General features: G+C 39.1%; 1 protein-coding gene across 5 annotated transcripts in view; it reads left to right on the forward strand.

Annotated features, from left to right (window-relative positions):
- The first annotated feature begins 461 nt into the window (after nt 1–461).
- YAF2 (YY1 associated factor 2) overlaps nt 462–19,233 on the forward strand; it is an 80,332-nt gene continuing 61,560 nt past the window's right edge. For 3 of the 5 annotated variants that reach the window (XR_003034592.2, XR_009494414.1, XR_003034593.2), the window contains exons 1-3: nt 462–659; nt 1,105–1,230; nt 2,771–3,149. Coding sequence is in view for 2 of the 5 variants with exons in the window: in XM_024991944.2 (XP_024847712.1) it covers nt 634–659; nt 1,105–1,230 (152 nt within the window). In the remaining 3 variants the exon portion in view is untranslated. The remainder of the gene's footprint in view (nt 660–1,104; nt 1,231–2,770; nt 3,150–19,233) is intronic. The other 2 variants (XM_024991944.2, NM_001076079.1) reach the window with 2 other exon arrangements.

Consider the following 19,233-nt stretch of genomic DNA (forward strand, 5'->3'; position numbering starts at 1 on the left):
GGGCAACAATCCTTACTTGGTAGAGCATTCGTGTGCACAAAACCAAGTGGCTCAAAGCACCTAGCAATGGCGCTCACTGGCTCCCGCCTGTCCCCGGGGATCCTTCGGGCTGGGCAGACGCGCCGAGACGCGCCAGGCCCGGAAAGCGGTTCTACCTGGAGACCGCGGCCGCGCTCTCTGGTCCGGAGCTGAGATGACCTCCGAACGCCGGCCCACCTCGGCCCAGGCTTCCGGCGGGATGGCACAAGATAACCCCGACAGAGCGGCTCGGGGGACGCCCAAGGGAAGCAGGCGGCTCGGGGCAGAGAGGTGGCGACGGCGTTGGACGCTGCGGCGGCCACCCCTACGCCGCCGCCAGCGAACTCCCCGCGAGTGCTGGGCCGCGCTGGCCGCGTTTGAAGTCTCCGGCGCGGCCGCTGGTTGGCTGGCGCGGGTCACGTGGCCCAGGCAGGAGTTTCCCCGACAGCTGGAGGCTGCGTGGGATCCGGCGGCGGCTCCGGAGCTCGGCGGTGCGGCCTTCCCCACCCCCTCCCTCCCTCTTCCCCCGCCCGCTTCCGCCCGGCTTATTATCCTCCTTATTGACAAACAGAGCGGCTGCGGCGGCGACTCTCGGCGTGCGTTTGTAGCCAAGTCATGGGAGACAAGAAGAGCCCCACCAGGTAACAGCGCCCGGGCCCCGGGGCCCGGACTGTGCAGGCGGCGGGGCCCTTGCGCCGGGCTTCGGGCGGCCGCCTCGCTCGCCGCCGGGGCAGCGGGACGAGAACGGGGGCGGTGCCGCCGCTGTGCGAGCGCTGCCGCGTGAAGGGCCGGCGCCGGCCGCCCCACAATGGAGCCGCGATGGCGGCGGCCCCGGGTGTCCAGCGGCAGCCCTGGGTGTCCAGCGGCGGCCCCGGGTGTCCAGCGGCGGCGGCTACTGCTGCGGCCGTGCTCGCGCCCCCGCCTTCCTGACTCCCCTCCCCCTCCGAGCGAGAGCCTGGCGCGCCGGGGACCGGCGGGGCGGGGGTCGCGGCACTGGGGCTGGGGGCGGGGCGGGGGCGGCTGCGGGGCCCGGGCGCGGCCCGCTGGTGACCCCGCGCCGCGTCGTGTCCGGGTTATGTCCTGCAGGCCGAAGCGGCAGCCGAAGCCGTCCTCGGATGAGGGTTACTGGGACTGTAGCGTCTGCACCTTCCGGAACAGCGCCGAGGCCTTCAAGTGCATGATGTGCGATGTGCGGAAGGGCACCTCCACCCGGTGAGTCCCGGGCCTGCCCCGCGCGCCGCCAGCCCCCGGGGTCCCGGCGCCGAGGACGCCCCTGCGGCCGCCGCCCCCTCCCAGGATATTGGCAGACCCGGCGGGCCGAGGCGAGACTGAGGTGGTGGCCGCGATAGGAACTGGGTCAGATTGATCACGACCCGAGCAATGCTTTGCGGTGAGGGTAATTGAAGAGGCTGTGATGTTTTTTGCTGCCAAGAGAGACTAAATTATTTAAGGGAGGCATTAGCTCTGCCGCGATTAATTTGTGTCGCTGGATGTAATGCCACCCCCACCCCCCCATCCGCACCACATTCTCTGGATGAAATAACGTTGGCTGCATTGTTGTGATAGTGTGTAGGAATCAGAAAAATCATGAAAACCTCTTTAGGAGCAAACGATGTAATTTAATTTCGTTCCTCAAAAAAAGTATCTGATTAGAGAATACACAATAGATTAAGCTTCCTTTTTAAATATAGACTCTGGAAAGGTCAAATCAGGGATTTGTGTAGTGTTTTAAATCTCAGTTCTTTAATGTTTTATAAATAGTTGGAGGTGAGCCCAAGTCACAGGGACACATTTTTCCTGAAAGTATCTGAATATCTTTAGTTTGATTAAATGGCAATTTATTTTACTATACAAATGAGATAAAATGATCTCTGCCTATTTTCAGTCTTTATTTCATTGTCAGCTTACAGCATGATAACAGTCTTTTAAAAAACCACTTAGGTGTATTAAGTGGATAAAGACGATCATTCAGGAGATTCAAAGTCAGTGACGTTCTTGAACTGCCAGCACTTGGTTGCTGTGATTTGTGGCCTGATATTTAGAGGGCATATATTTTTGATTAAAGTTTCTTGGAAAGTGAATTATCATGAGTATACGAATGCAATATACTGTTGCTTTTGAAAAGGGCTATATGATATTAACCTTGGGGGAATATATTCAGTAGAAGTTATGATTCTAAAAACGAGATATCTTGATTCTAATTAAATTTTAAATGTAAAGACATAAATGGTTATAAAAACTTTAAATTTTAAGATTTGCTTATTGAAGCTAGCTGCTTTTGACATACTTGTCTTTTTGTAAACCATAATATACTGTTTGTATAGTCTCATTAAATTCAATAAATTGTTAAATATTTTTCTGATATCTTTTAAAAAGCAAACTTTCGAACAACTACTAAATTCAAGGGAATGTAACAACATACGAAAAAGGAAAAAGCACCATTTGCTGAAATGAATGTGGTAGCTATTTTTGGACCCGTGATTTAAGTATTTTGAAAAGCAAAGTATCTTTATACCTTTTAGTTTATATAAGGTTTGATTTGGTTTAGATTGTATTTGTTTATCTATGCAGTACTTTGTACTGTTTTAAATGCTCAATAAGCAATGTTAAGAAAAGGCAGGAACTTTAATGTGGAGACAGTTATAATCTTAAACTCTGGTACAGTATTGTTGCTTTTTGTTGTTCCCTTTCTATGTTCTTGTAGCCATTAGAAAAATACTGAAACTAGAAGAGCCTATATGTTTATTTGCAGGGACAGCAAGGAAGGGGGGAAGCTGGTGTCCTACTCCACAGCCAGTCTTGGGGTTAGAGGAACCCTGAGAAATAGAGTAGGTGGTGGCAGCTCAGAAGAGAAGAAACAGGCCGAATACCTGGCACCTGGAAGAAGAAGGAATATAGTGCACAGGGGAGTTGGCCCGGGACAGAGAAGTGGGCCTAGTTTAAAAGAGGTTTGAGGCCCACGTTGGGGGCCCCTGACATTTTTTACCAGTACATCTGAGCTCTTATAGATCCAATTTTTAGTGGTGGAAACATTTCTTGAGAAGGACTCAGAGAAGCATTGTCATTTGGATTGAAACTGAAGAGGCTCTGGGCAACTCACCAGAAGTCTAAGGGACACTCTGTTCCTAAAAGTAAGTGTTCTACACTACGACCCTCTCAGCTTCTTCCTTCCTCTCTCTGAATTTGTCTCTTCTCTTTTGATTTTGGCCCTAAGTTAAACCTAAGAGCTCTAATTTCTCTGTTATTTGTTACTTTTCTCCCACTGTTTCTGAAATGCAGAGTGGAATCCATGTTTGGAGAGAACAATGGAACAGGGCATTGTTAATAGGGCAGATATTGATTGCACCACAAAATATTTGCCTCTCTGGTGGTGTTAGAAATACAGAATTAAAGGACTATATAATACTCAGGAGCAGAAGTTTCAGTAGTTGGAAGAAATAATTCTCTACGACTGACATGTTAATTAGCAGTTAGGGTAATTTCAAGAATGAGGTTGGCGATTACCAAGGCAGGGACTGGATAGCTGCAAAGCAGAAGGAGGCAGTTTCCTAATGACTTGTTTGTGAGACTGACAGACGGGACTTCAGTCCCTTGGGTCAGACTGATCTTTGAACTGATTCTGTCTTAGTTGCCAAATGTGAGGCCATGTCTAAGCCAATCCCAGACATTTGAAAAACTTTTCTTTTTAAACCTCCAGAGAAGATGGAGTCTGTGGTCTCCCTTTAAAGTCTTTCTGGCAAGTCTTTTTTGTTTAAAGGATATCTAGTTCAAATCCTTTTATATTGCAACAGAAGATCTTTTCCTTTGACAATATCCCTGGTAAGTCATGTTTTTTTGCAGAGTAGCTGTATGAAATAAAATGGGGTTATATTCATAGCAGAGTTTTAAGATGAAATGTGATTTGAAGTAACTTCAATTCCTAAATTGTTAGCTTCTTTAAATGTATGCCATTTCCCCAATTGAATTGCAATTTTGTACTTGCTGGCCTTAGTTAGTTTAAATTTGATTAATTTTTAAAAAAAAATCTAAACTCTAAATAACTAGATAGTTCCAGTACTGAAAGTTTTATACATTGTGCTTTTGTAAGAAAATCAATGACAAATGTCAGTCTGACAGGAAAAATCGAAGAAGTTACAGTGACAATTACTATTAAAAGTGCTACACATTTTCCTTTATCTTTATATTTCATTCTTTTAAGGCAATAGTGTCTCAGATATAAGTCTAAGAAACTTTAAAAAATCAAGAACAATTCTGAATTATCAGAGAAAAAGAAGTAGCATAGCGTGTGTGAGGTAGTACAATCAATATGTTGAGTTAGAGTGGTATCTTATTGTCACTTCATATAGGAATGGAAATTAATGCTTAATTCAGATTGTAGATATTTGAAAATGAAAGTTGATAGAGCTATTTGGTTTTGAACTGTGATCTAAATGAATACTTAAAAACACCTAGCCCAGAGCAGGCTTTCAAATGTAATTTCGAGTATAATAGGTAGTGTTGTATTTTCTGAGGGTAAATTGTATTAGTTCCTTTGGGTTTCTCAGAGATGTTACAAGAATGATGAGAAAGGTTTCATGTATTAGCAAGAGCACTAGGTGTTATACTAGGAGTTTAACCATGAATTCTTATTTTTAACCACTTCAACATTCAGCAATGTTTACTGAACATCTTATTTTGTCCTGGGGTTGAGCTAGGTACTAGACTTACAGTGGTGAACAAAATAGATACTTGTTTCTTCTATAAAACTTTATGATTTGCTGTCAGTTCAGAAACACTTTGAATTGTACCCAATTCTATACATGAGGTCGTATTAGTAATTCTTAATGTGTAAGCAGAAGAGGTGAAATTTTCTTATTTAAAAAAACAGTGTTTATAATTAAATACAGCATTATGGTTAGGATTTGACTGTTGGTAAAAAGAGTGATTTAGTTTCTATAAAATGGAAGTAAATGATAAAATTCACATTTTTTTGAAGAAACCTTAAACCAGTTATCATCTGATAAAAATCTTTTCAGTGTCATTGTTGTCATGCTTGCTTTCTGTCTTCTAATTTGAGGCTTGGCACAGATTTCATCTAGACTCTTGTGTGAGAATGTGGAGAAAAACACTGAGGACCATCTCAGGCAGTGTGTTTTTCAGAAATGCAGAGTTGTGAGCCTCCCTTACCTGAGGAACCTTTCCCACCACACAGTTATATTGTTCATAGACTTCTGATTCTAAGAGGTTGGCTTATTTTCTCTACATCTTGGGTTAGAGTAGCCACACGGTTCTTTGTTTACAGAGAAATTTAAAAAAGTGATTAGTGTTTGGATAGTAATGGTTTTCAAAGTGTGAACCAAGAGTCCCTAAAGACTTCTTAGGGAGTCTGTAAACTCCAAACAATTTTCATAATCATTCTAAGATGTTACTTGCCTTTTTCACTGTGTTGACACTTGAGGTGGTGGTACAGAGTTAATGCTGGGTAACGTTGTTGGCTTGGGGCTTTGCTGGTGGCTCGGTGATTAAGAATCTGCCTGCCAGTTCAGGAGACGCGGGTTCAGTCACTGATTTGGGAAGATTCCACGTGTCTCGGAACAACTAAACCCATATGCCACAACTACTGAGTACTAGAGCTCTTTAGAGCCCAGGAGCCACCACAAGAGGCGCCACCACCGTGAGAGGCCCCTGCTTGCCACAACTAGAGAAAAGCCTGTACAGCAGTGAAGACCCAGCACAGCCAAGAATAAATAAATAAAATTATAAAAAAAAACCCAAACCTGCTAGCTCTTCAGTGGCACCACATTGCTGTATTCATCGTAATTTCACCACCATGCACATGTTGTAAAAATCATGCTAGTTTCACTTTAGAATATCCTTCATGAAGCAATGAAAATGATTAATTTTAGAAAGTCTCGTGTCTTTTAAAATATTCTGTCTGATGAACTGGGAAGTACAAGTAAGGCATTCCTGCTGCATACCAAAATCATGTGGTTGATTCACGGGAAAGCATTTTTGTAGTTGTTTGAGTTTTGAGCAGAACTAGCTTTTTTGATAGAATATTGTTTTTATTTGAGAGAATACCTAGCAAACTGTGGTTATTCAGACTTGGATACTCATTAGATATTTTCTCAAAAATGAACATAGTCTGTCACTTCAAGGAAAACAATTGATGGTATTTGTTGCCAATGAAGAAAACTGAGCTTTCAAGTGAAAATTTTTGAAAACTTGTAACCTCTATATTGAGTTTAAGAGCTTCCTAGTACTTTAAAGATGAGATTGGATGGTTATATCAACAAATATAATTTCTGATACTTTATCATAAAGTTTGTTATCATTTGGAAGATTTGTATAACTCACTAAACCAGTATTTCCCAATTACCAGTGTATTATGTTATAAAACCATACATAGATAATCCATTCAAAGTATAAAAGAACCAGTGGATTTTAAGGGAACCCTGTGAAAACTTCCCTGATGTGGTTCCAGATTTCATATGCAACTAACCTTTGAGAAACAACTCCTTTTTGTGTTTTTATGTACGTATGGAAGAATATCCACAATTATCTGAAAAGGCTATTAAAATATGCCTCCCTTTCTCAACTACAAATTTGTGGGAGTCAAGATTTTCTTCATATTCTTAAAAAAACACATTGCACAAAATTGAATGCAAGAGGCATTATGACAATCCAGATGTCTTATGTTAAGCTGAATAGTTGAGTACATTAAAAATACACAAGTACACAAAGTTATATTTGTTTTGGAAAATATAGTTTTTTTTTCATAAAAATATATTAAAATATTTTAAAATGAAGTAATATATAAATTTTTCTGTTTTTATTTTCAGTGTAGTAATTTATTTCTTGGTTTAGATAAGAGCTAGATAAACAAAAGCTCTTTTAGCTTTTGAGAGTATAATGAGATCCTGGGACCAAAATATTTATGCACTGCTGGCGTAGAGTTTTACTACCTTGGGTTTCTGTATGCGGTAGATGTCCTTCATTAAGCATTCTTTCCTTTTCTTTTGTCCTTAGTTAAGTGACAGCTCTCAGATATAACCTAGTGACCCCTAGTGACCTAGTGTTAAACTCAGAAGCCTAATTCTCAAGTCTTTTTCATGACACCTCAGCAGTATTTGATGTTGGCAGCCTTTCCTAAAAATTTAAGTTCCCCTTCCTTGACATCTCTAACACTCCTTTTTCTTAGTTTTCCTAATACATTTTGAAATTAACTTCTGCTTACCCCAAATTGACTTCTCTCTATTCCTTATTTTGTATGGGACATAAACTTTATGGAATTTCATTGTCTCAACTTTGATTTCAATTCATCATCCTCCCTCATGTCCGGTCTTCTTTTGGCTTTTTCTCAAATCTGTCCTTTTTACAGTTTTTGTTGTTAGAGTTAAGAAGCCAGTTATCATTTCTCTCATGAGTTATTGGACAAATGGATTTCTTCTCCAGAACACTGCTAATGTTACTACCTTCAGCACTTTTTTGACACCTGTGGGATTATTTTGATTGCTCTGTATTAAAAAAAAAAAATTGAGATCTTTCTAGTGACTGCTGAATAAAGGTTGAGCTCTTGAGCATTGTATTCAAGGCCATGACAACCTATGTCTAGATTGCTTTGCTAGTTTCAGTTCTTGCTATGTATCCCAGCCAGGCCTGTGCTGCATCAGCACTCAAGTATTCCTATCAGATGGTGCTTCTAAAAAGAAGTCCTGTGGGATTGCAGCCCTCCCTGCACCCACTCCCACTATCATATTGATTCAGTGTATCTTTTTATGTGTATGTGTGTATAGTTACTTCCGCAGCAGAACACAGTACTGTGTAGGTGTTTGCTCTCCCCAACAAGGACTATCTTTACTTTGCTATCTCTGAAGCTAGTACTTGGAACATTTTAGGCATTTAAACCTTGTCTGTTAATGTTCTTTTAAATTTGTTACTATTTGCCACCTGGCATTGCTTTTCCAATAACTTTAGAGATTGTCTTTGTAAAAATATGATTGGATTATTTTGTCTTAATTTGTTAAGTATATACTAATCCTTCGTGCATTTAAAAATTTTTTTGCAATTTTGCCAAATAGTAAAAGCACTATTTTTACAGTTGGATTAGTAACTGAGATGAGTAATTCTGAGTACTTTTTTAAAACATGGAAATAGTATTTTTATAATACAATATTTGTTTATTTCAAAGATCAGATAAAAACAAAGAGCTTAGCACATGTCTTATTTCTATTACCATATTTTATTTCTTATACACATTCTTAAAAGCATGTATGTGTACAAGAGAAAAAACAACTTTTATCTCAGTTTTAGTACATTTTTGGCTGTATCATTTTTTGTATTGACATATAACATGTTTCATGTTTTAACATTATTTCAAGGATGATATTGTACATGAATACCTTAACATTTTTAAGGTTTAACTTTGGAAAATTCTATGTTTATTATCTCACACCCTTTTGTTAGGTCTTGTTATTTACATTACTGAAGTTTGCATAGTATAGAAGTACTTCCTGACTATACTGAAATCATAAAAGAGTACAACATATTGTCAAGTATTTTTTATTACTCGATTAAATTGTAAGTTCTCCATTGAATATTCAAAGTTAAAATAGTTGATGTCAAGAGCCTATCAGAAACTAAAATATACTGGACATAAATTTGTAATATTTGAGATTGTTTAATTGAAAAATAATTTAGAATTCAGATTTTTGCAATTGTTTGAACTGTACTGACTTTAAAATTAACCAATGGAATGAATTAAATTTAATTATAATTAAAATGGCACTAATTTTTACCTTATGATTGAGGTAGCATTGTTTTATCTATCAACACGTTACTTTTAAAGATAAATCAGTTGTACAAATTAGCAGACACCTGTGTAACTGTAGAAATTAGCTGTTTTTCAGCGACTAAATCATGTCCAACTCTTGCTACTCCACGGACTAGCACACCAGGTTCCTCTGTCCTCCTCTGTCTCCTGGAGTTTGCTCAAATTCACGTCCATTGAGTCAGTGATGCTATCTAACCATCTCATCTTCTCCCACTTCTCCTTTCCTGATAGAGATTAGGCAGACATTAAAAAGAAAAAAGAAATTTCCCTCATCTTGTGCTTCTTTACTATTTCTAATTTTTGTGAGTCAAGCTAAAAGAACTAGTCATTGATATCTTTCTAGAATTGGTTATTTTGCCTGCATTGTTAACTGCTGCTTCAAGATCCAGCTCACATGCATAGTCTCTGTGCCGTTCTCCTAAGTCCATCCAAAGCTTGCCTGCCTTTGTGTCTTTGTTCATACCTCTCATTGTGATCTCTAACTTGAGCATTTCCTCATAAACCCAGAATTGGTTTTGTCTTTCTCATGAAGCTGAGTATTTGAAAAAGGTGGAATTCTGATACAGTTTAAGTCAATACTTGGAAAAGAAACCTTCTGTATACATGTATGAATTATTGGAAATAAATGATCAGAAGTGAACAGAATCTAGATTCTGAAATCTTCAATTGCATAGCAAACATCTTCTTCTTGTTTGTTGGGCAACATGTTGTCATTGGACATGTACCATATGCCAGAAATTATGTTGCTGCTGCTACTGCTACATCAGTCCTGTCCGACTCTGTGCGACCCCATAGACAACAGCCCACCAGGCTCCTGTCCCTGGGATTCTCCAGGCAAGAATACTGGAGTGGGTTGCCATTTCCTTCTCCAGGGCATGAAAGTGAAAAGTGCAAGTGAAGTTGCTCAATGGTGTCCGACTCTAGCGACCCCATGGACTGTAGCCCACCAGGCTCCTCCGTCCACGGAATTAGGCCTGTAGAATTGTAGACACCAGTTCCAGCTTCTAAGAGTTTGAAATCTAGCAAAGAAGATTGATAGTATTTGCTAATGAGTAAACAAAAGAAGGAATTTAAAATTTTACAATATTGTCTAGTTTTTGGACCTATAGTTTTTATATTCAAGTTGAGTATAAAAACAGTTACTGTAGTGGCCAGTAGTAAAGTGCTTTTGGTACAAAGTGTGCTTTAACATTGTGGCCAATTTCCAGTTTGATTGATTACCTTTCTCCTAAGAAATTTCAGCCAAATGAAGCTGCCACTTCATTGTTGGGTAAAACCCTCTTTCTCTTTATATGTGTGTATATATGTATGTGGGTATATATATATATATGTATATATGCATATATGTATAAATATGTATGTTTTTAAAAGGGATTGCTGGTTTTAACAAGATGTTTAAGGAGGAGGAGAAGGGGTTGACAGAGGATGAGATGGCTGGATGGCATCACTGACTCAATGGACATGAATTTGAGTAAACTCCAGGAGATGGTGAAGGACAAGGAAACCTCGTGTGCTGCAGTCCATGGGGTCACAAAGAGTCAGGCATGACTTAGTGACTAAACGATGAACAACAGGAGGATGTTTCCTATGTAATTGAAGATTTCAGAAGACTAAGATGATTACTATCAAGACTATGACAAATTTACATAGGATGGATTGAATGAGGTTTATGTATATTTTGTACTTATCCCAGGAGCCATTTTTTTCTCAGCTGTCTTACTGGTTATATTGGCAGTGATCTTCATTATGCCACTCAGGTTTTGTTTTTCTAGTTTGTTTTTCCTTTAAAAGTATTGAGAAAATTAAATGAGTTAATTTCTGTAAAGCCTTTACCATTGTGGCTGGTACAAGTAAGTACTCACTAAATATTTTTAAAAAATATTTATAACTTATTGCTACCAAATTAATTCTTAGTTATTATAGGTTGTTTCTGTGGGTAGGGATTCAATAAAAGCAATATCATTAAATTATTTATAATTCATATAGTGCTTTACTGTGTTCAGAATGCTTTTGTTTATTCTTCCATTTGCTCATCAAGCCACCCTGCATTCAGGAGAGGGAGATGGTCATCTAATCATAGTTTTATTGCTAGAAGCATAGTTTTTTTTTTTTTTTAATTCTAAATAAACCAAAGAAACACAGGTTTGTTTGACTCACCCTTCTGTCTCTGATAAAGAGGTTTATGAAACTATTTTATTTGGGTGAAAGATTTCATTGCTGTTCCTCTTTCCTTCGAGGTTAGATATCTGGCCCACATACTTTGGTACAAGATTGGCATTCTTTGGGGTATCAAGTTTTCATTCAGTGAAACCTGAGATGTTTCCTTTTTTTAAAAGACACATTTTCCTTAAATAGTGATTTTAATAAGTTGTAAAATATTATGTAATTGTGACTTTGAAAATAAATTATTCATTTAACAAATATTTACTGAACACTTAGCTGTGTTTTGTTTATCGGCTTTTATTCCTGCTAAAGTCTCTACCTTTTGTTACATGATATGTGATCTATGATTGATCAGTTTTAAAAGATTCAGTAGAGATTTCATTCCTTAATATTGTTTATTATGGCAATTTACAGAATTACTGAGACTTTTAAGAGCTGCCATAGTGTTTAGTCATTTCCTGAGAGAGGCTGTTTTTTATTTCTTGAAACCTTAATGGTAGAGGGCTTCCCAGATGGCTCAGCAGTAAAGAGTCCATCTGTAATCCAGGAGATGCAGGAGACTGGGTTTGATCCGTGCGTCGGAGCTGTCCCTTGGAGGAGGAAATGGCAACCCACTTCAGTATTCTTGCCTGGAAAGTCTCATGGACAGAGGGGCCTGGTGGGCTACAGTCCACGAGGACACAAAGAGTTGGGCACGACTGAGCGCACGGGCACCTCATGGTAGAGAGAGAAGGTGGTCTCCAGAGGGAAGTTTTGAGGTGTATGGGGTGGAGATGTTGGTATTAAAACTTCTGAAATTGTCAAGGCCGTTATTGTTTCCAGATCCTTTTGTTTGACGTTTTCAGCTCAGTTTAGAGGATTCTTGTTGCACTGAAGTCTTAGAGAACTGCCAGATAACACATAGCAATATGCTGGGTGAGGTCTTTTCTATGTGTTGGAACTCATGGCTCTAGCTTAGTTTCTTGACAAGTAAGAAAACAGGCCTGGAAAGATTGTGACCTGTTCAAGGTCAGTAGCTGGTTAATGCCAGGTTCAAATGTTTGGATTTCTTTAAGTCTTTTTTATTACCTTGCTGTGGTAGCTTTAAATTTGCTGCTGCTGAGTCACTTCAGTCGTGTCCGACTCTGTGCAACCCCACAGATGGCAGCCCACCAGGCTCCCCCGTCCCTGGGATTCTCCAGGCAAGAACACTGGAGTGGGTTGCCATTTCCTTCTCTAATTTAAATTTGCTAGCAAGTAGTTTCTTAAGGATTTCTTCTGGTGAATTTCCTATGCCTGTAGCTAGTGTTGTACACCTTGAAAACTTCTAACATTAAACCTACTACTTATAACTAATACATGAACTTATGTTAAAATTTGGGCTAGCATTATACTGAATGAAGAACAAAATGACTGTTGTTTTCCTTATTTTAGGTAATATTTTTGAAGTTAAAATGTTAAACTTCATTTTGATGTCTTTTATGGTAATGGTTATTGTGCTATATATTCTGACTTCTTTGATACCATAGTATTTCTTAGGAGAAAAATCCCAGTAAATATTATTTCCTTCTTTTATTTGTGATACAAATACTAAGAATCTCTAATAGTATAACTAATAACAAATATGAATGTGTGTGTATGATAAAAAAATTTGTACAGTTCTCTGATAATTTTTAGGCATGAGTTGAGAGTCACTTCATCTTTGCATATTTTATAGTCTGATCACAGCTTTTTTATACAATATCATCCTTTATAGGATATACTAATGATGATAAACCTACAACAGCAGCAAGTAGGTAATATTCTATGCCAGAGAAATACTTGCTCAGGAAGTAGACCTCTTATGTGTATTTTCAGAGTAGGCAGAGTTGTTTTAGTCGCTTTTCATCTTTTTCCATCCTTGTTCTTTATTTACTTTTTGTCTACCCAAGGCCCAGTATCTGCTTGAAAATAATTTATAGCCTACTTTCTGAAATGTTCTGATTCCTTTATGTTGATACTCCACCAGCAGTTATTCCTTTATTAGAACTTTCCTGTTTTAGGTAAATCTAAATAAAATAATACTTTCAACTATGAATGTAAATAACCTGAGCATGGGGGATAGAATTATTTTTTTTCTTTAAGACAGTAACTCTTTTTGGTAATAAAAGCACTACATATTTATTGAAGATACTAAAGTATAAGGAGGAAAATAGGAATGTGCACCCATTATGACATCTCTCCAGCCAGAGAGATGTTAGTACAGCATTGAATGCACAGCCATCCATTCTTTCAGCTGTACTGCTTGTTCAGGGCTAGCTCTGGGAAGCCTCCTTCCTGCAAGTTGCAGGAAATAAGAAGTAAGGAGGAGACAGGTTTACCGCTTAGAATCAAGTAACATGTTTCTTGGCGTAGAGAGAGCTGTTTTTTCCTTTAGAAGGGTGCAGAGGTTTTGAATTGTGCTGTTTGGAACCCTGAGATCTCTTGAAGTTGTCTCAGTGGCTGCCAATAGAGCAAACACGTGGGGCTTTGTGTTCCCCCTACTCTACTGCAGCCAGATCATCTGTGCTCTTAGACATTTTGTTGTTCAGTTGCCCATTCGTGTGTGACTCTTTGTGACCCCATGCATTGCAGCACGCCAAGCCTTTCTGATCCTCACCATTCCCGAAGTTTACCCAAGTTCATGTCCATTGCATCAGTGATGCCATCCAGCCATCTCATCCTCTGTCATCCTGTTCTCCTGCCTTCAATCTTTCCCAGCATCGGGGACTTGTCCAACGAGTCAGCTGTTCGCATCAGATGACCAAAATACTGAAGCTTCAACTTCAGCATCAGTCCTTCCAATGAGTATTCAGGGTTCATTTCCCTTAAGATTTACTTGATCTTGCTGTCCAAGGGACTTTGAGGAATATTCTCCAGTACCACAGTTTGAAGGCATCAATTCTTCGGCTTTCTCCCTTCTTTACAGTTCAGCTCTCACAACCATACGTGACCACTGGGAAGACCATAGCCTTGACTTACACATTTTACTTACTAGGATTTCTCTTAATTTTTATTTCCTAAACGTGTGGTGCTGTCAAAACTTTTTGAAGATCATTGTCCTGTTCTATCCATTCTACCACTCAAATTCTGTTCAGCACAGGCTGGGTTAATTGTGCCTAGACTTCTTAGGCTCACATTTCAAAGGGAAGAGCTAATACTGACTTTTGTACAGTGGTGGGGGAATTTGAAGCTTTTCCCTTTGAAAAGCCTTTTTCTTTCTCCCTCCTTCCCTGTTCCTTTCCTTTTTGTTCACCCATCTTAGACTTTATTTTTTGCTCTTTTTATTTTTTTAAAGACATTTTTGCTTTTTGTTTTTTAAGACCAAGGCTGGTAAGGCCCAGAGCTCTATAATCATTGATTAGATACATAATAAGCAGTACAACTTACAGGTGAAAAATATGTTAAGTTCGTAATGTCATCAAGTTGTACTTTATGATAAAACTTAGTAAGACTATTTCCTCATCTATATGAACGTGGTTATCAGATTTGCTCAGTATGCTAGTTTTTTGTAACCTTCATGTCTCTGGTTCACACAGCACTTTTTTGGTTCCTTGGTAGTGTGCATTTTAATTGTAATCTTGCCATCTTCCACTTGTGTAGAGTTTCATTATACTTCTTTTTAGTGCAGGAAAATATATTTAGTTTTATTTTTTCAAATGTGTATTTGTTTTTAATTTTTATGTACACTCATTATGATAACAAAAAGCAAAACAAAGAAAAGAATGTTGATATTTATGAGTTGCTTGTAATTATGTAGTATAGTGGTGAAGAGTTTTGATTCTGTAACTCATCTTCTTGGACTTACATATTAGTCTCCACTTAGTGACTATGTGAACTTAGGAAAGTTACTATGAACCTGTTTTTTCATTTGTAAACGGAGATGATAATAACAACCAAGGGTGGTTGTAAGGATTAAATGAGATAATTTTTGTAAAGTACTTGGCACAGTGCCTGGCATACAATAAGTCCTCAGAAAATATTAGTTGAAACAGTCAAATACCTGAGTGGTGATATCATAGTAGATTTGTATTTAGGGGTATGACATTCCCTATTGTCAAATGTGTGGGTTCCAGTGGGGTGAGTGACAAAACCAGAACATAAGGGTAAGTGTCTTCTACTGAAAAATAATATTTCATCAGATTGCCTCAGGGATGTTTTCTCCTCTTACCTCCTTCCATCTCTCCCTCTTTCTTCTCTTCCTTGTGTGTGTGTGTGTGCATGTGTATATGTGTGTGTGAAGCTGATGTGGACTGTCATAGAAACATTTGGACCTCACCAGTAAAAGTTTTAACCTCTAGGAAGTACTTTGATAGTATAATAGTGGTAAGCAGTTTATATAGACTTAATTGAATAGTTAAAAACAGCCTTTTTTTAAACTAAGAGTAAGTGTATTTTCATGTATTTGAGCAAACTCCAGGAGATAGTGGAGGACAGGGGCGCCTGATGTGCTTCAGTCCATGGGGTTGCAAGGAGTCCAACATGACTTAGTGACTGCACAACAGCAACAAGTCTGTTTTCAAGGTTGGATTGACAGACAGCTTGGTCATGGTCTTTTTTAGGCCACTGTGTCTTCTTGTTTATTATATTATTTCCTCTGCTTCATACTCTCCTATTCGTGACAGTTTCTTTCTTATTCTTTATGACTGCTCAAAGCATCATCTCTCTCAAGAAGCATTTCTTTATTAGGCTAGAATGAATACCCTTTCAATTAGTCTTAAAGTGTTCTGTGCAAAATGTGATGATCGTATTTACAGTGTACTGAAAATATTTTATTTTGCTTCCCTGAACTGTATTTCCTTGAGAATAGTGCCACTGATACTGGAATCACATTTTAGTTTAAATCCCTAACATGCCATTTATGGTCATATAACCATAGGACTCTGTGTTGATGATTAAATTTGATAATTGATATAAGAAACTTAACATAATTTTTAGTTAATAACAATGATAATAATTGTAAATGACATTAATAAAGGATCCCAATGTCTATCATTGTGTCTTGCATGAAAGCGAAAGTCGCTTAGCCATGTCCAGCTTTTTGCGACCCCATGAACTACACAATCCATGGAATTTTCCAGGCCAGAATACTGGAGTGGGTAGCCTTTCCCTTCTCCAGGGGATCTTCCCAACCCAGGGATCGAACCCAGGTCTCCTGCATTGCAGACAGATTGTTTACCAGCTGAGCCATCAGGGAAGCCCATAGGTACTGACAATGCTTAACTGAATTGCAAAGGCTCTTTATCATTTATCTGGTTCTATTGTTCCTTTAAACTGTTTGCCACTTGTTTTTAAGGAACACTTACATCATTTCATTTCATTTTTTGAACTTTTGAGTTGGGTAGAGTATTTACTTCATAACAGAACTTGTGTTAACCTAAATTATCTTCATACTCAACTTTTGCAGGAGTTTAAAATGTTTTCTTTTGCCATCAAAATAATGCATAGTAGAAACGAGAGCAGGCAGCATTTTATTCTGCTTAAATCATGCTTACTGTTTGTTGAATCTTAACTAGAGGTAGAGAAACCATTTGGTGGAATTCATTGCAGTATGCTAGGCAAGAGACAGTAGCGGCCTAAACAAAGTTAATGCCAATAGGAGAGAGAAGTGAATGGATTCTAGATATGTTTAGGAGAAAATATATAGGCCTTGATGGATGGTTGAATATGGTTGTGGAAGATAGGAAGTTGGGTTTTAGAGAGGAAAATTTAGAGAGTATTTAGAGAGAAATTGAGGATAAATCCCCGGATTCTGGCTTAGTTATACAGCTAGGTCAATGGAGATACTTTTCACTGAAAGGGAACAGAAGAAAGGACAGGTTTTGGGGAAGGTAATATTCATTGGAAGGACTGATGCTGATGCTGAAGCTCCAGTGCTTTGGCCACCTGAGGCGAAGAGCTGACTTATTGGAAAAGGCCCTGATGCTGGGAAAGATTGAAGGCAAAAGGAGAAGGGGGCAGCAGAGGTGGAGACCCATATAGCATCACTGACTCAATGAACATGCATTTGAGCAAACTCTGGGAGATAGTGAAGGACAAGGAATCCTGGCATACTACAGTTCATGGGGTGAGGAGTCAGATGTGACTTGGCAACTGAATAGCAACAAATGGGTCACTTTTAGATTTGTTGAATTTCAAGCATCTGAGAGAAATATGAGAGGGTAGATATATGAGGCAGTTGGATATGTGGTGCTTAAGCTTAGGAAGGAAATCAGAGCTTTAAATGTATGTTCAGTAGTCATCAGCACATATGACCAATTGAGGCCATGAGAGTGAGACAGATCAAGGAGAGAATAGATTGAATAGCATGAGAAACGGAGAAGGCAGTGGTACCCCACTCCAGTACTCTTGCCTGGAAAATCCCATGGACGGAGGAGCCTGGTAGGCTGCAGTCCACGGGGCCGCGAAGAGTCGGACATGACTGAGCGACTTCACTTTCACTTTTCACTTTCCTGCATTGGAGAAGGAAATGGCAACCCACGCCAGTGTTCTTGCCTGGAGAATCCCAGGGACGGCGGAGCCTGGGGTTGCACAGAGTCGGACATGACTGAAGTGACTTAGCAGCAGCAGCAGCATGAGAAAAGAGAACCCAGGACAGAAACTGAGAAACATCATCACTTCCTTAAGGTAGAAGAAAAGCACCATATAAAGAAGAAGAAAGAAATGGAGGAGAAAGAAAAATTAACTAGGGTATAAAAAGCCCAGGAGAGAGTAATGTTATAGGAATAGAAGGAAAAGAATGTTTTCAAAAGGAGAGGATGTGGTTGGCCATGGCAGAGGGCTTTTACTTTTGTCAGAATCTTAATTTTTCCTTTGCATTCTGTGTAGTGTTTATTTTTAACAAGTGTTGCATTAACATTTATATTTCAAATTGTAACAATAATATAATCCTGCATAGTTCTTGGGCTAAGCTTTCCATGATAGTTTCAACAATTCTGAATTAAATCTATAGATCACATAAAGGAGGTTATGGATGTGAGAGTTGGACTATAAAGAAAGCTGAGCACTGAAGAATTGACGCTTTTGAACTGTGGTGTTGGAGAAGACTCTTGAGAGTCCCTTGGACTGCAAGGAGATCCAACCAGTCCATTCTAAAGGAGATCAGTCCTGGGTGCTTTTTGGAAGGACTGCTGTTGAGGCTGAAACTCCAGTACTTTGGCCACCTGATGTGGAGAGCTGACTTATTGGAAAAGAAAAGACCCTGATGCTGGGAAAGATTGAGGGCAGGAGGAGAAGGGGACGACAGAGGATGAGATGGTTGGATGGCATCATCGACTTGATGGACATGGGTTTGGGTGGACTCTGGGAGTTGGTGATGGACAGGGAGGCCTGGCATGCTGCGGTTCATGAGGTCGCAAAGAGTCAGACATGACTGAGCGACTGAACTGAACTGAATGATGGTAGATCAGGAGACGAGTAAAATTATGTTACTCTTTCAAGGAATAATGCTCTAATTATCTAGTTAAATCTGTAACTAAGCCTCTACGTTTACAGGTGACTCCTGATTGTAGCTATAGAAATGAATAGAATTAATTTGAAAATTGGGTCCAGGTTAGTATCAAAAATATTTTAAGTGGTAAGTATATTAACTTGGAACACTGTTTTGGAAAATTGCATTGTTAATTGTGGGGGAGCTTGTATAGTTTGAAGAAGTCCTTATCTTCTGTTTTTAGAAGGAAAGAATAATAGTTTTAGATTAGCTTAGTAAGCAAATCACAATACTTTTCATACAGTTCTACAGTTTGGTCTCTAAAGTGATAGCCATTGTGGGGTATGTTGACTTTGATGTGATCCATGATTCAGATTTTTTTTTAGGCAAAATAATTTTGTGACCTTTTAAGCCCTAGAGAAGGAAACAGCAACCCACTCCAGTATTCTTGCATGGGAAATCACATAGACAGAGGAGCCTGGAGGGCTACAGTCTGTTGGGTCAAAAAAGGGTCAGACATGACTTAGGGACTAAACAACAAGCAGATGTATGCTAGCTAGATATAAACAAACAGATATATAGCTAGATATAGATAAGCTCTAATAAGCCCATTTGTGGGGTATCTCTTTTGAGAATGTATGTTCATTACACTATGATTCAGATTTTATCAGTGCTGAATTAACAATATTTAGAATATAGTCAGTAGGTTGCAAACTGTTACTGTTGACCTCAGACTATTTGAGATTTATTGTTAGAAAAGTTTGCCATTGTTTTATAAAATCAATTTTACACTGAAAATATGCACTTATATTTT

This window comes from Bos taurus, chromosome 5, assembly GCF_002263795.3.
Source record: "Bos taurus isolate L1 Dominette 01449 registration number 42190680 breed Hereford chromosome 5, ARS-UCD2.0, whole genome shotgun sequence".
Taxonomy (NCBI): Eukaryota; Metazoa; Chordata; class Mammalia; order Artiodactyla; family Bovidae; genus Bos; species Bos taurus.